The 16,908-nt window shown below is 34.5% G+C and overlaps 1 protein-coding gene across 2 annotated transcripts; it reads left to right on the top strand.

Annotated features, from left to right (window-relative positions):
• Window positions 1–7,442: 7,442 nt before the first annotated feature.
• On the top strand, window positions 7,443–15,990 carry LOC121733668 (glutamate receptor ionotropic, kainate 3-like). Of its 2 annotated transcripts, none has more exons than XM_042123993.1 (15): window positions 7,443–7,519; window positions 7,802–7,969; window positions 8,203–8,369; window positions 8,728–8,924; window positions 9,005–9,267; window positions 9,354–9,458; window positions 12,125–12,241; window positions 12,799–13,005; window positions 13,095–13,256; window positions 13,327–13,526; window positions 14,023–14,224; window positions 14,616–14,707; window positions 14,793–14,929; window positions 15,089–15,199; window positions 15,286–15,358. In XM_042123993.1, exons 2-15 carry the CDS (start codon window positions 7,844–7,846, stop codon window positions 15,288–15,290), a joined length of 2,091 nt encoding a protein of 696 aa, XP_041979927.1. In that variant the 5' UTR covers window positions 7,443–7,519; window positions 7,802–7,843; the 3' UTR covers window positions 15,291–15,358. The 2 variants fall into 2 exon arrangements, with proteins under 2 accessions (XP_041979927.1, XP_041979926.1); XM_042123992.1 differs by lacking the exon at window positions 7,443–7,519 and adding an exon at window positions 15,552–15,990 and having other exon boundaries at window positions 7,935–7,969; window positions 8,213–8,369; window positions 15,089–15,204; window positions 15,286–15,438.
• The last annotated feature ends 918 nt before the right edge of the window (window positions 15,991–16,908 follow it).

Here is a 16,908-nt window from a genome sequence, read left to right as displayed (position 1 = left end):
ACTCATAATATTTTTTAAAAACCAATCCTACGACACCCCAGACGATGGGGTGGACGCGAAAAAAAATTATTAATTAGGTAAAAAATATTTTTTAAGATTTCATGTACCATTTTGTCGGCATAATTAATAATGTGCATTCATGCCAAATTACATCTTTGTAGGTCCTATAGTCTCTGAGCAAAACCGTGGACAGACAGACGGGCAGACGGACAGACGGACAGACAGACGGACGGACAGACCGAAATTATAAGGGTTCCTTGTTGACTACGGAACCCTAAAAAAGGCTTGTAATTTATTGTAATGAGCAATTAACAACCATTACGTTTTCACCGCGGTTTGAGGGCAGCAGAAAGCTTAAAGCTATAGCTAAATATAGCAAAAATTAGAGTCACACAATATTATAATAATTAAATTGATGCCTCGTGTGAAATCACATACATATATTTTTGTCTTATAATGTTGACAGCAAAATTATTGAAAGTGGTTCGTTTATGGGCCCAGAATGTAGCTTCAGGCTATAATTGCGAAAAGCGATGCAAGCCAGAGATATTCTTTTTGGATTTCTGTACATACCTACTGAATTTTAATGTAACGATACAAAGAAATTTTGAGCAATAAATTCAATCAATTAGTGCAACAATTTGAGTGGAGGCGAAAGTGGGCCAGCCATAGAGCTCAAACCGTGTCACCGCCCCAGGTGCCACGGCCCACGTGATAATTGAAATGTGTCGTGCTCACAGCCATTCGATTTTTAAATTCACGGCCTCACAATATCGAGTTTTTTGTGAAAACTCGATATTTTGATCTGTCGTGAGGTGTGGATTTGGATACTGGTTGTGATACAACCAAATATGGCGTGAATTTACAAAATTGAAATTGCTTTTGAACATTAAATATATAACATCAAGAATGTAAATATTATTATATTAAAAGAGAAGTGGTTATTTTATACTATCTTGTTGAACTAGAATTAGTTCTGTGTAAGAAACAGTGTTGACTGCTGAATGTATGGTCTATACTTAAGTTTAATAATAAGCTCTTTGTATTGGTTTTAAAATACTGCTAACACTTTGTGATTTGTATGCTTTCGATAAATAAAGATTAGGTGCTGAAAGAGCGTTCCCACAGGAAAAGGTTCAGGCCCTTAGCCCGACTCCCTGAGGGCCGGGACCCACAGTCGCAACCCAGTAAAATAAAAAAAATAAAAAAATGTTTTATTTCTGAGTAAATTTGAATCAATTTTTTTCAGAATGTCTACCTGACGCCTACCACCGGTTCGGGAACTACCCTGGCGAGAAGAACCGGCGTAAGAAACTCGCACGGGTCCTACTTTTTACCAAAAAAGTGAGAGAAAAATTGTTCTTTTTAAAATAAAGTTTACAATTTTGTAACTTAATATTATATACAATGTCAACATACATCATTGTAAGTCATAATATAATAATGTAGAAGTAGCCTTGCAAGAAGCCATCCTACTACCAAGATGTGCCATCTTCTATGAAATCATTGACCTTATAATAAGTTTTGGCACACAAACGCTCTTTGACTACTTTTTTAAATTTATTGATGGAAAGATTTTGAACTACTAAGTCTGATCACTGGCATATCCAGCTTGTGCTTATTTCTACAGTGAATATCACTTTTAACTTTAAGTTTATTTATATTTTTACTAACATATATTACATTGTCCAAAACGTATTGAGAAGCAACAGTTAGAATACCAATTTCTTTAAATTTATCTGTCAACGATTCTAAAGTAGACATTTTATAAATAGAACGTATGGCTCGCTTCTGCAGCACAAATATTGTATTAATGTCGGCAGCGTTTCCCCATAAAAGGATTTCATATGACATCCTACTATGAAAATAACTAAAATATACTAATTGTGCCGTGTCTTCGTCAGAAATTTCTCTAATTTTTCTGACTGCATATGCTGCAGAACTGAGCCTACCTGCTAGATTAGCAATGTGAGGACCCCACTGTAATTTACTATCAAGTGTAATACCTAGGAATACAGTGTTATCTACCAAATTCATCTTCTCATCATTTAATAGCACATTGGTTTGGACTTGCCTAATATTGGGCAAAGTAAACTTTATACATTTAGTTTTACTAGAATTTAAAAGTAAGTTATTAACATTAAACCAATGTACTTACTATTTTTGAGAGAGCACTGTTTACCTCGTCGTAGTTTGACTGTTGTCGCTTCACTTTAAAAATAAGTGAAGTGTCATCAGCAAAAAGCACTATCTCATTATTATTATCCTTTACTAGATAAGGTAAGTAATTTATATATATGAGAAAAAGAAATGGGCCTAAGATAGATCCCTGTGGGACACCTAATTCTATTTTGGTTCCATTGGACCTTTTACTATTTACGTCAACCCTTTGAGTCCTATTTTTAAGGTAAGAAGTCAAAAGGCTGAGAGCAGAGTCCTTTATGCCGTAGTGGCGCAGTTTCCTGATCAATGTAGCATGCACAACACAATCGAAGGCTTTGGAGAGATCGCAAAACACACCTAAGGCATCCTGCGACTCCTCCCAAGCTTCAAAAATACTACAAAAAAGTCCTATACCAGCATCCGTTGTGGATCGACCCTTAGTAAATCCGTATTGGTTATCATGTAGCAAATTATTTGAATTAAAATGCACTAGTAGTTGTTTTAAAATAATTTTTTCAAGTATTTTACTAAAGGTCGGTAAAATCGATATAGGCCTGAAATTCGTGGGATCCGATTTAGTCCCGGCTTTAAATAAAGAAACAATCTTGCTATGCTTCATTAAGTCAGGAAAAACACCATTTTTTATGCAGTCATTAAAAATTATTGCTAGATGAGCTACGATATCAATTATTGATTTAATAATTTTTGTAGACATACCCCAGAGATCAATAGTATTTTTAATATTCAACAATTTAAAGGTATCAATAATATCTCTGGGGTTAATTTCTCTAAACTTAAAATTGACATCACACTCCTTTACATTGTCTTTGAGTAGATTTGAACTAACTTGCTATCTGGTGATCATTGAAATTGAAAATAAGTTCATGTGATCTGAACCAATGTTCAGATATACACATAATATAAATGTTAAATTCCTTTAAAAATAACTCAATTTCAAGTTCTTTACCTACCATACCTTGTAAATTCTGATGCACCAGATTAATCAAATTACATTTATTTTTCCTCAGTTAAATTGAGTCTATCAAGTTATTGGTAGGATTTTCAACATTTAGACCTGAACTTAATTCATTTGTGCAAGAGATGTCCTCCATTGTCTTATAATCTAATTTAAATAAATATTTGGAACATATTCCAAATTGTTAACACTATGACTAATATTCTGCTCAATAAAAGCAGTAGTCGGGGAAGCCAAAAACTTGGCTGGGTTTATGTATAAAAAGTTAAATAGCAACTTGGCTATACGTCGTTTATAAAAATTAGATAAGAAGAACTCTTTTCATTGTGGATACCTTAAAATCTAAATTATTGATATCTATAACCTGACATTCCTTATGTGAGTCATTCAGTCGCAACTAAAGCCGCACGCAAGTCGCACGCGAAGTGACACTCAACTTATTGAACGCTCCGACGCACCATAGTTTTTCTAATTCGTGGTTTTATTAAATTCCCTATAATTTCTGGTCCTTCGAGCCGGATCTGGACCAGCGACCTATGGATCTACATCGTTAGGTACCTATATCAATTTAGATGAAATTCGGTATGGAGATATTTTTAACGGAGAGAAAGTTGAGGGCAACACTTCAATAAACAAAAAGGTGATTCTGATTTGGCATTATTCAAAAACATTATATTATATTATATTATATTATATAGAATGTATCTTTATCGGCCATTCTCTGGTTTGGCATTATTTGCCTAGACCACATTGAAAATATTAAAGAAATGAAAAATACGAACACAATTATAAATGAGGCATGTAGCAGTTAATTAAAGTTTTTTAGATAAGATAAAAAAAAAACAACCACAAACACCAACAAACACCTGCTAGTTGACGCCATATTGTAAATAAAACGCACCTAGCGCCGTAGCGGTGCGCGCTGAACTACTTCAATTAGACGGCGGCTTTTGAATTAGCTGTAGTGTTGAACGTTTTGAGAGACTAAAATATTCAATATAAAAGCTAGACGTGTGATTGAATGGCGTTGTTCAGTCAAAGGGATAGCTGTTTGATTGAACGGCTATTTAAACCAGTCGGCTGCGACATATATATAAAAATTAAAGGTGACTGACTGACTGATTGACATAGGTAGTGATCTATCAACGCACAGCCCAAACCACTGGATGGATCGGGCTGAAATTTGGCATGCAGGTAGATGTTATGACGTAGGCATCCGCTAAGAAAGGATTTTGAAAAATTCCTACCCCAAGGGGTTCAAATAGGGGATGAAAATTTGTATGTAATAATACTTCTTAACGCGAGAGAAGCCGCGGGCAAAAGCTCGTTTTATATAAGCGTTTAAAACGATGAATAGATTAAAGTAAATATAATTTATGGTATAAAAATTATAAGCAAGTTTCGAGATCAAGATGGCGTGGGGACACGTTACGGTAATTAGGGAACACTGTTTTTGAACACTACTTCAATTAATTTAGTCTGAATTACTTAAGTATATTAGACACAACATGGAGCAGGAAGGCTATGGATAGACAATAGCTAGTTACGGATGCTATCTACCGTTTAAAAATATTGCATACCTGAATAAGATAATATTACAGAGTATATATTACAAGCCCGGGAGACGTAAATTTTGAGCTCCGGAGAATGGCCGTTAAAAGTTTTAAGCAATATTAAAATTATTACCCAGAAGAAAGCTTTACTTTCCAGAATCTTCATATCTGAATATAATTTTTTGTTCAAGAGAAGTAAGTAAATAGCCTCTACGCAATAGCGGTAACTTGTAAGACTGTGAAAGGGTGTTTTATCGAAGTTTTTTGTCCAAGAACTCGTTGGTTCTTATTGTCACTGTTATTAATGATCACACTTTGCAAGGAATAATGGATCCGTTTTATATAATTCATAGCACTAGAGACGTAAAAGGCGAATATCCTTGGTAAAATTTTAATTGTAAAAGTGTATATTATCTGTTTGTCATAATATCTTTAGGCTTTAGTTTCTTCTTTCTTAAGTCAGTGTAATCAGTGTAATGAGTGTATGGAAAAACTTTGGGTCCTTAGGAAAAAACTGTGTAGGGTTGCTTCCGTTTTAGGGTTCTGCAATCAACTAAACTTGGTTGACTACGGTACCCTAAAACGGAACCCTAAACAGCAGATTTTTTTGTATATTGGTAGGTTAATAGTTATATAATTTAATAGTAACATTGTCCTACAAATAGAACAATCCATATTTTAGGACTATCAAATCAAAGTATGAAATCTTTTCTATCTCTGTAAGCTACCACTTTCAAGATTTTTCGCAAATAAAATGTTGTTTGTCTTATCAAAATGAAGCTAGTCACAAAAAATTAGGTTGATAGTAATAAAAAACAAATTGTTCTAGGGCTCCCTGACTAATGGCTGGTTTACACGTATTAAGTTGATAAGTTGTTAGCTAAATTTTAACTTGATTTTAAGTTATTAATTGCATGTAAACATAAAAAGTAGCAAGTTCAAATTTAGTTAAGTAAGTAAAAACACTATGGTCACGACATAAGTTCCAACCTTGTAGATCTTGGAAGTGAACTAGTTAACACATGGCAGCGGCATCTGCCGAAAGTTCAGTAAAACTGTGTTCATATCCTGCGAGGTTTCAGTTGACACCTGAAGACCCAACAGAAACAAAGTTAGTTTCGAGTGAATTCTATAGATGGCTCTGAATTGTTAGGGTCAAAAAATACGGCAAAAAAATACCGTAGACATTTTATTGAGTAAACATTGCGCTTTCGTTTTCTTTTTGATAATGTAGGTAAACTCATCAAAACTTTTCTAAAATAATAATTATCTGATATTTTTATTTGTATTAAGTTTGAAAAAAATATTTCGTCAAATTCGATGGAATAGGAATATAATTTGAGATTAAGAAAAGCACATAGGTAATTATTTCTATGATGACAAAATAAACGGTTTTGACAGCCAAATTTCACAAACTATTTAACACATTATAATCTTAACATTTCTAACGACAGCTGGTACCTAAAAGTGATGACACAGTTTGTTTGGGGGTCATTATAAGAGTGCAGTCGTCTATAAGATTAGTTGTTTAGCTATTTTCGCCGATGCATGCACTGCCAAGAGACCAGACTGACACAATTATATGTCCCACTAACCATAGCATACACTGTATTTTAACTGTGCCTAGTAATCGATTTCATGGATCGAAATATTTTAACTTAGAAATATATGTAATGACGTGAAAAGTAAACAATAATAATGAAACGAAAATGAAAATAATGTGTGGTTGAGTAAATTGAGTAATGTGTAAATGAAATTAATGTGTAATTGAAAAAGATTAATAAAATTTTCCATAAAAAATTGTAAACGGTATGATAAGATATTAGAAGTGGTGTAAATATTTTGTTATAATGTTGGTGTTGTGTTCGCTCAGAAAAGCTAAATTGTTAGGTCAAATAGCTCTGATTTTGTTAATTTTAATAGGATCAATAATACTTGTCAATGGTGATAGAAATATTGGTAAGTGAGCATTTGAACATAATTTTTATTTAAAATAAATTCGAGACCTAGCATTTAGTGTCGTGATAATAATGCTAGAAAGTAGTAGGTAGATTAAAAAGCACAGACAATACAGTTTAGATTAAAATATTCTAGACTTTTATATCTCAATGTTACAACAGTTGCTATTAGCTATTGATCCTAATTCCCAGCTGCAGAATATTAACAGTTCAAACAAAGTTCTGTAGAACTGCTAGTACATGTTATAACATTATGTTGCTAGTTACTGCCAACGTTACACAGCAACTCCCATTATTGAGAATTGTTTTTGTTTTCTAGCTTTATAATTCCCGCTAATTCGTATATTTTACTGCCATAAAAAGTCCCAAAGTCCTTTTTGTATTTTTCCAGCGATAAAAGTAGTCATGATATCCTTCCATGTTATATAAGTCCACCATAAATTATATTCTGTGCCAATTTTCATCAAAATCAGTTCAGTAGCGTTGGACTCAATTTTGATTAAAATAAGGAAACATGTTTCCGTGTTTTAATCAAAATTGAGTATACTTACTATGTTAAAAAGAGCCAATAGGTAACTTGGCTCTTTTAAACATTGCTAATTTAAGTACTAGAAGTAGTTTTTAACAAAGCTAGATTCAGATGATACAGACAAGAAAATTTTATTTTGATGTATAAAAATAGTACTTACGCAAAATTTTATTCCACAGGAGCAATTTTCGATGATAGCAGCTTCGTTCTCCAGGCGGCTTTCCACGTTGCTATTGCCGATGCATCAGAGAATGAAGAAAATCCATTTACACCTGTTGTACTTCGCACACCTTCGGGCGATGTATTGGAAACAGAGAAAGCTTTTTGCACACTATTGGAGGTAGGTTTCTAAACGATTACAATACTAAAATATGAAATTGTTAAATCTCTAGGCCTGTATTGCTTCGGTTATAAGATTAATCAATAGTCAACAATTTCCTATTATTAAAATAATATTTATTAAGTACATAAATATTCGTTCGTTCAATTTGCCGCTTCTCTTTATCTGGCACATTGAAAAATACCGAGCGTAAATTTGGGACAAACATTTTAGAGGACAAGACTTTATAAAAACGTAATTTTTTAAATACATATTTTCTAAAATACAAATTTATTTATGCAGAGCAGCATATTTGCAGTGTTGGGTCCATCTACAACGACTACAATGCAGCATGTGCAATCTATAGCAGACGCTCTAGAGATCCCGCAGATTTTGTACGAGCCAACGACTGTTCAAAGCCGTAACTGGTCTGCCATCAATTTGTATCCACACCATGTTTCTTATTCTCAAGTAAGTAACTATTTTGAAGTAAATATGGTTTTCAGTATGAATTTGGAAGAACTACCTCTATATTTTCTTCAGGTCCTATACTATTTAATTTTTAACAGATATGTATTTTAGGAAAAGAATTAATTATTAATCAATTTAAATTAGCAATAATAAACATTATAGGTAATAAAATAATGATTTGAAATTAACAGAGCTAAAGTAACACTGTAGTTAGTTAACTTTAAATATTTTAGATATTTGCAGACATTATGGATATAAAGGGTTGGACAGAGTATACAGTTATATATGAAGGAGCAGAACTTTTACCATACTTGGATAGTATATTGGCTCTTCAGAATATAGATTCAGGACCCAAAATCCTTATGACGGTGGTACAACTGCCTAACAGCGATGACTATCGGTAAGTAACAACTAACACCTAATAAAGATATTTTTTGGTTAATTTCAGAAAACATTACCTATGTGCGCTTTTATAATTCTGGGCGTCACGTTATCGTGGAAGCCGACTTCCACGATAAAACGTAGGTTACTTTTGATTTTACGCACCACGGGCGTTTTGTGCGGTTCAGAAGAGTGTAGACGTCGTCATGTCCTTTAACGTGCACGTTAAAAAGTTATAGTCGACGGAAATTTTAAAGCGTCTTCATAATATAATATTTCCATAGATACATTTTAATTCCCTATGTTATCGTTTTACCGAAGATATTACCGCCATGTCCAAAATTATAAAAGCGCACAATTTATATTTTTTATTTCAGATCTCAGTTAAAAACTATTAAGTCTTCAGGATCAGTAAATTACCTTGTAGCATGCAATAGAGACAAATTACCGCAATTTCTAGAGCAAGCTCAACAAGTTGGAATCATGTCAGACGAGCACAGCTACATCATCATGGACCCAGATCTACAAACAATAAATATCGATCCCTTTAAACATGGTGGTTCGAATATTACCGGTATGTTTGATTATGTACTTTTAAAACTAATTCATCAATTGGCTTAATTTTAACTCGAGTATTGGTATTTTATATTTTAGCTATACGATTGTTTGATCATAACTTAGAAGATATTAAAAAATTTATAGCAGCAGTCAATGAAAAAGTAAAAGAATTTGACGAAACTGTAGAAGAAGCAATTCCGGAAAATGGTTTGACGCTAGATGTGGCACTACTTTACGATGCAGTTATGTTATATACAGCAGCTATAAAAGCAATGGGACTCACAGAAGGAGCAAGTGTTAAATGCGATGATGGTACATCTTGGAATTTAGGTTCTACTATTACAAATTATGTTAGAACGGTAAGAATTAAAAATAAATTATTATTGCATTATAACACGGCTAAAGAAAATAATAAAATTGAACTGATTATTATTTATATTTACAGATGGAAGCTGATGGATTAAGTGGTATTATAAACTTTGACGAAGATGGTTTTCGATCCGAATTTGAAGTAGAGATACTAGAAGTAATGGCGCATGGATTAGAGAAGGTAGATTTAATAATTTCAGATAGATTCAATTTATTTATTTCCCTATTTGTGCAAATCTCATGAAACTAAATGATTACTTGGCTTGATTCCTATCTTCGGGGACGCTCGCTGCGAGTCCGCTCTGGCGAGGCTTTTTTGGCCTGTTGGTTAATCCCAGAAAATCGCAAGCTATGATAATAGGCAGCAGATACAAGTCTCAACGGTTATGCAATGTACCGAATGTAATTTTTGATGGCACTGTTATCAATTACACAAAGTCGGCCAAAAACCTAGGCATAATTCTTGACCATAACCTGTCGTGGAACCCACAAGTAACCGAAGTAAGCAGAAAAGTTCATTTCTCACTACACACGCTGAGGCACCTCCAAAATTTCCTACCTATAGGTAGGAAATTTTGGAGGCAATTTGGGAGATTTTGGTATGTATACATACCAAATTCTCCCTTGTCCAGACACTCATCTTTCCCATCCTTGACTACGCCGATTCCTGTTACCTTGACGCCACTGAGGAGCAGTTAAGTAGACTTGAACGGTTACAGAATATCTGTATACGTTTTGTGTTTGGCTTGAGAAAGTTCGACCATATCTCAGCCTACCGTTCAAAACTCAAGTGGCTTCCCATCCGTCTCCGCCGCAACTCCCACACCCTCTGCCTACTTTACAATATCCTGTATAATCCTCTATCTCCTCCATACCTCCTTGATAGATTCAATTTTTCCCGATCTCCTGATCTCCTCTGTAGGTCCAATGTCCGGTCTAATCTCTCCCTTCCCTCCCATCGCTCCAACTTTTACTCCTACTCGTTTACTGTTCATGCTGTCAGATTGTGGAACTCACTCCCTCACACCATTCGTGATAGTCCCACCATTGCTATTTTTAAAAGACGCTTGAAAGAGCACTACCTCGAATCTCTATCCATTTAAATACCATTATTATATATACATATAGTATTTATTTATCATAATTACATTACTTATTTTATAATTATATATTTTATAATTTTATTATTTGTTGTAAGTATGTTGTTGTTGATCTCGATATATATGTACTTGTAATTTTTTTATTTTGTCATTATCCTATTATTTTATTTTGGTGCAATATTAAATTCATGTTTATGCACGTCATATCTGCTATCCTAATCCAATCTCTCTCCGTAGGGCTGCTGGAAGAGATTTCTATTAGAAATAAGCAGATCCTATTGTGTCGTCTTACTGTGTGTAAATTGTTATTTTGTGAATATTTCTTGTGCACAATAAATTATTAAATAAATAAATAAATAAATTAACACGTTCTCTGCCGCGTAGGTCACCGGTGACCGGACCCATACCTGTATCAAGCCGCCACGTAGGGCACCGGTGACCTCAGAGCAGACCTGTTTTTGAAACGAACTCTTAGGCCATAGGACACGTTTATCGTACATTTCTCTGTAACAAGTGACCGGTGCGGCGCTGCAGAGCAATACTCTCACATGATATTCACCTGTGTTCATTATACGTGAAAATTTTAATGCAAAAACGCAAAGGACTGGAAAAAATAACTGTTTCTATAACTTTTTATTAATTTATCAATAATAGTATTAACAATTTATTATTAATTATTAGACTACAGATAAAATTAAGCATAGTGTAAAATTTCAAGTGCCTAGCTGTTTCCATTATTGTTTACGAGCCAAAAAGGTCAAAAATATTACGTATGTTGTATGGGAGCACCCACTATATATTAATTTTATTATAGCGGCAACAGAAATACATAATTTGTGAAAATTTCAGAAGTCTAGTCATAGCGGTCATTGAGTTACACCCAGGAGACAGACAGACTGCGGTGACCGGAAACGTGACCGGAGCGGCGCGGTGATAAAGATTGCGTACTTTCCGTACTACAGCGCCGCGTAGGTCACATATGACCTCAAGGGTTTTTTTTAATATACCTCAGGAACCCTGCACCCCATCGAGCCCTAAATGGTGTCATGGTTTAAGTCTTGACCTAATACATCTATTTCGACCAAAAAGTTTTTTTGTAATTTTTCTTGTTTGTACTACCGGCAGAGAACGTGTTAATTAATTAAAGGAATGGCTTAAATTTAGTTTGTTATTATTTTTAGCAATATTCCGCGAAAACAACTTCCACCTTTAAGTAAATGAGTGAGTGTACGCATAGGCATGCGTACAGCACCTCCCTCCTCCCACACTGCCTATGCGTACACTCGCATGTACCCCCACTAGTAGGGGGGTACTAGTGAGAGTAGTGGGGGTAGTGGGGATAGTAGCGGGGCTCGATAGTGTATAAAAGGCGGTGTTTTGGCCGTTGGCGGCACTTAACGGACGTTGTTCGTAGAGTCCACATCCTGAGGATGCTCCGGTGTTGGGGCGAAACGCGCGTCGAGGTTTTCAACCTGCATGGTGGTGAGGGGCCTTGCACGGATTTGCCAACATTATTGCTTGTGTGGTGGTGGTGTTTGCAAGTTCTTGCATGCGAGTGTACGCATAGGCAGTGTGGGAGGAGGGAGGTGCTGTACGCATGCCTATGCGTACACTCACTCATTTACTTAAAGGTGGAAGTTGTTTTCGCGGAATATTGCTAAAAATAATAACAAACTAAATTTAAACTATGGATTTCCGCAAAGTAACGCCTGATTCCATTAACTATTTAAAGGAATGGCATTTTCAGGTTGGAACTTGGACATTGGAAGACGGTTATATGGTGTCCCGAAAAGTTGTTCCACCAGTAGAAGAGGAAGGCAGCACTTCTATGAAAGGAAAACACTTTCTTATATTAACCGCATTGGTCAGTCTAAAATTTCCTTATCTTCTAATAATAATCTCTTCCTAAATCTTATTCTGATAAAAAAATAAACAACTCCTTATATTAAATAATTTAATAATTACTATTTAATATGAAACTAGTAAATATCTGTTTTATATTATATTTAAGTACTTACCTACTACTAATTTTTTTCACTTTTGTATGGGGAAACTCGTGACGCTCGGGCCCTTGCCCATACAAAAGTGAAAAAAAAAATTCATCTTTCAGCGCTGCTACTTTCACAGTGAACTCTCTACAAGGAACACGTACACACCCTAAAGTATTATCACTTATTTTTGTTACACACTGTATATATATATATATATATATATATATATATATATATATATATATATACAGTGTGTAATATAAATATATATATATATATATCTCGGAATCGGCTCCGATTTTCATGAAAATTTTCGGGGGTTTCGGGGGCGATAAATCGATCTAGCTAGGAATCATTTCTAAAAAATGTCATTTTCATCGGATACCGAGCAAACCTCGGTCAAACAGCTAGTAATATATTATTATTGCAGAGCCCACCGTATGGCATGTTAAAAGAATCTGCCAACAAGCTTGAAGGTAACGATCGTTATGAGGGCTTCGGTATAGAAATCATTGCTGAGTTAGCAAAAATGAATGGATTTAATTATACCTTTGAATTGCAAGCTGACGGAGTTTATGGTTCCTATGATAATAAAACTGGTAAATGGAATGGCATGATGGAAAAGATAATGAAAGGAGTAAGTGTTAATTTTCGTTATTTCAAATCATTTTAATATTTTGTATTTCATGACAATTACAATTCTAATGTTCTAAAATTTTCTTTCAGACTGCCGATTTTGCTATCACCGATTTATCAATAACTTCTCAACGACAAAGAGCAGTAGATTTCACAAGTCCTTTCATGAACTTGGGCATCACAATATTATACAAAAAGCCAACCAAACAACCACCTGATCTCTTTTCATTTATTTCTCCATTTTCGTATCAGGTACTGTACCTATTTTAGATTATTTTATTAACTTAATATTATTTCCATTACCTACATACATTAATTTTAGGTTTGGGGCTGGATAATCGGGGCCTACATCGGAGTATCACTTCTTCTTTTCCTGTTAGGAAGATTTGCTCCAGAAGAATGGCAAAATCCATATCCTTGTATTGAAGAGCCCGAAACTTTGGACAATCAGTTCACTCTTGCCAATTCTTTTTGGTTTACTTTGGGTAGTGTTCTTACTCAAGGTTCTGAAATAGCACCAATGTAAGTATCTATAGTTAACTTGGCAGGTAAAACTCTGTTAAAAATTGAACTTGCCAGGAATCATTTTCAACTTAACCCATTTGAAACTACCGTGCCAATACGACTGTGAACACTTAATTTTTAAAGAAAAATAACTGTTTCCTATTAATAATATGCTTTACAGATTACGTGTAAAATATAATAATCACAAATAGGTACTTACCTCAACGGGTCCTTCAAAAAAACGAATTTTGGACCAATTTCGTTATAAAACATTTAATACGTGACTAAATTCTTCAATACTAAACGTAATCACGACACTTTAAGTTTTTAATGTAATCAGAGACCATCTGATGTAATGTAAGATATTTTTAGCTAATGTCAATTACTTTTGTTCACCTTTAATATTAGAGTGTTCTCAAGTTCGAATGGTGCTCACAAATGGGTTAAGCTATCCTATCTTACAAGCCAAAAGTTTTGATTGAATAAAGTTATAGAATTATTTTTCTTCTTAAAGTGCAGTATCGACTAGAATGGCAGGCAGTTTGTGGTGGTTCTTCACATTAATTATGGTGTCATCTTACACAGCAAATTTAGCTGCGTTTTTGACTGTGGAATCAAAATTTTACGCCATAAAAAATGTACAGGATTTAGCTGGAAATCCCTACGACATAGTTTATGGGGCTAAAAATGGAGGGGCCACTTTTAACTTTTTTAAGGTATGTTACTAAATATAAATACCAGTTTACAAAAACTAAAATTACAAAGCTCTGGTAAAATGCTCAAATAAAGTTAACTACTTATATAACATCGATTGTATAAATTGCAATTATGTTGCCCACATTTATTTATGAGATGCGGTACAGGATTACTGCCGATCCATTAGAGCTTTATTTGTTGTAATAAATGTTCCTGATAGCCAATAATGTTATGAATGTAATAACATAAGGGAAGCATGAAAATGGATCACCTACTGCGTGATCGTATTGTTACGTATACCGCACAAAATACCGTGTTAATATTTTTGTGTGTAATAATCGGGCCATTATTATACAGGCAATGAATCGAAACTTCAGAAACATGTCTACTAAGTCCTATCTTGTTTTGCAGGAATCAGATAACTTGCTGTACCAAAAAATGTACCGATACTTGGACTCGCATCCGGAACTTTGGACGAAGACAAATGATGAAGGCCTAATGAGGTGAACTTCACATAAATAATCATACTAAGAAAAATATTTTCTACCTAATAAAGAATATTAATCGTGCTGTTTCCTTTTTTTGTAGGGTTAAATCCGATAAGGAGAACTACGCATTCTTGATGGAGTCTACCTCGATAGAATACGTTGTTGAGCGAAATTGTGATGTAGCGCAAGTTGGTGGCTTGTTGGATAGTAAAGGATATGGAATAGCCATGAAAAAAAGTACGTAGAATTTTGAGTCACAATCAGCTTCTATTCTATTTTCTTTCCCTGATATAGCAAAGCAGAGCTCAATAACTTACTGATCAAATGTTCTTAGAAAATTAATGAATATAATTTTCAGTAAGATTTAAAGAATGCTAAATTACACGTCTCTTACAGATTCACCTTATAGACAACCAATGAGCGAATCAATCTTGCAACTACAAGAGCAAGGTGTACTAGCGCGAATGAAAGACAAATGGTGGAAAGAGAAGCGAGGAGGAGGTGCATGTACGGTAATGTAAAATTTATGTTACTTGAAAATAGATCTTACCATTGCAGTTATTAGATTTACAATCAAATCTGTACATTTTAAGGCTGACGATGAAGGGAGTGGTGATGCTCAACCTCTAGTTCTGGCAAACGTTGGTGGTGTCTTCATTGTATTGGTAGCTGGATCAGCTCTCGCTGTTGTCTGCGCGTTTGTGGAAATGATATTCGATGTATGGGTTACGTCACATAGAGTGAAGGTAAATTTTATATAAATTTTATTTTAAACAAACGTATACTTGGATTTAATAAAATAAAATGTATGTTCATTCTTTTAACAAATTATCTTAAATTTTGATTTCTTTCTTCCAAGGTTCCATTCAGGGAAGAACTAATAGCCGAACTGAAGTTTATATTCAGCTTCAGTGGAAACGTGAAACCAGTGCGACATAGAGAGTCTACAGGATCCAAAAGCTCTAAAGACTCTAAGAAGGAAAAAGAGGAGGAGGCCGATGCGGAGTCACACATTGATGATGATGATGACGATAGGAACAATCTTGCACCGACTCCGTCCGAACGATCGAGCCACTCGCACCACACGCTGCATAGTAGGAGACAGAGTAACGCAGTGCAGTTGGCTAAAATGCGAAAGTATAGTAGGCAGTTATCGAATAGAACCAATAGTTAAACACGAAAGTAATTTCATGTCGTAGCTGTAGAGTTTCTTAGGCAATTACTAGCGAATGCTTTATAGTTTATAGCATTAAAAGCCAATGAAATACAAATTAATGTTAAGTCCTTTAAAAGACATATTTTCTATTTGCTTTACTTAGATCGTAGTACATAATTAAATTTAATCATATTTTATCAAAAAGACATTGTTTTCTTTGAATAATTTTATATTATTAATTTCTTAATAAACTTTATTTATTTTTTAAACCGAATTTTATATTTTCTGCTTACTCGGGGTAAAATTTTACCCAAAGCAAAATATTTAAGAAAATGTTGTTCAATTCGTAGAATGTGTACCTACTTCCATGGAATTAAATTGTGAACAAACTTAACAGTAGAATATAGTAGTAACTCATCTTCTGAAGCAATTTATCCAACTAATTGGATGTTCATGAGAGACTGCGGCCACGAGGTCAGCCCATAATGCTGTAATGGAAGCCGGATACTTTGTTTAAAACTGCGTTGATTTATTGCTTCGTTACCATAAAAAATGCGGATAAAATCTATTGGCTAAACCTAATGTAATTGGTTTGGATTTAGCCCTAATATCATCTAGACTAGCCTATAATTATAATGATATTTTAAACATTGATTTCTGAGTGACCGAGTTCTATAGATGCACGGCAATCATCATGGCGATCATCGACTCTATTACGTCATGCAATAGTGTATCTGTCTGTTTCCTTTGCTTTGATCCTTGGGAAAAATACAGGATAGTTTTCCGCTCACAATAAGTGTACTACGGCATAACAAAGTTGCGGCCGACAGCGAATACTTGGTTCACACGGCACAATCCTGCATGTTTCCTGCACGTTTTTTTGCAGTATACGTCTTAGGTTGGGTTGCATCAGAGGCGTGGTTATAGTTAAAGTTAAATATGGCATCCAAACACCCCATATTCTCATACGACATCTGTCAATTTTTCCGGTTATAGTTAAGGTTAAAGTCAAAGTTAGTTGGTGCAACCCAGTCTTAACGAATAAATAGTGGCATATACC

The sequence above is a fragment of the Aricia agestis genome, chromosome 14 (assembly GCF_905147365.1).
Source record: "Aricia agestis chromosome 14, ilAriAges1.1, whole genome shotgun sequence".
Lineage (NCBI taxonomy): Eukaryota > Metazoa > Arthropoda > Insecta > Lepidoptera > Lycaenidae > Aricia > Aricia agestis.
This window is presented reverse-complemented; position numbering and strand designations above follow the sequence as displayed.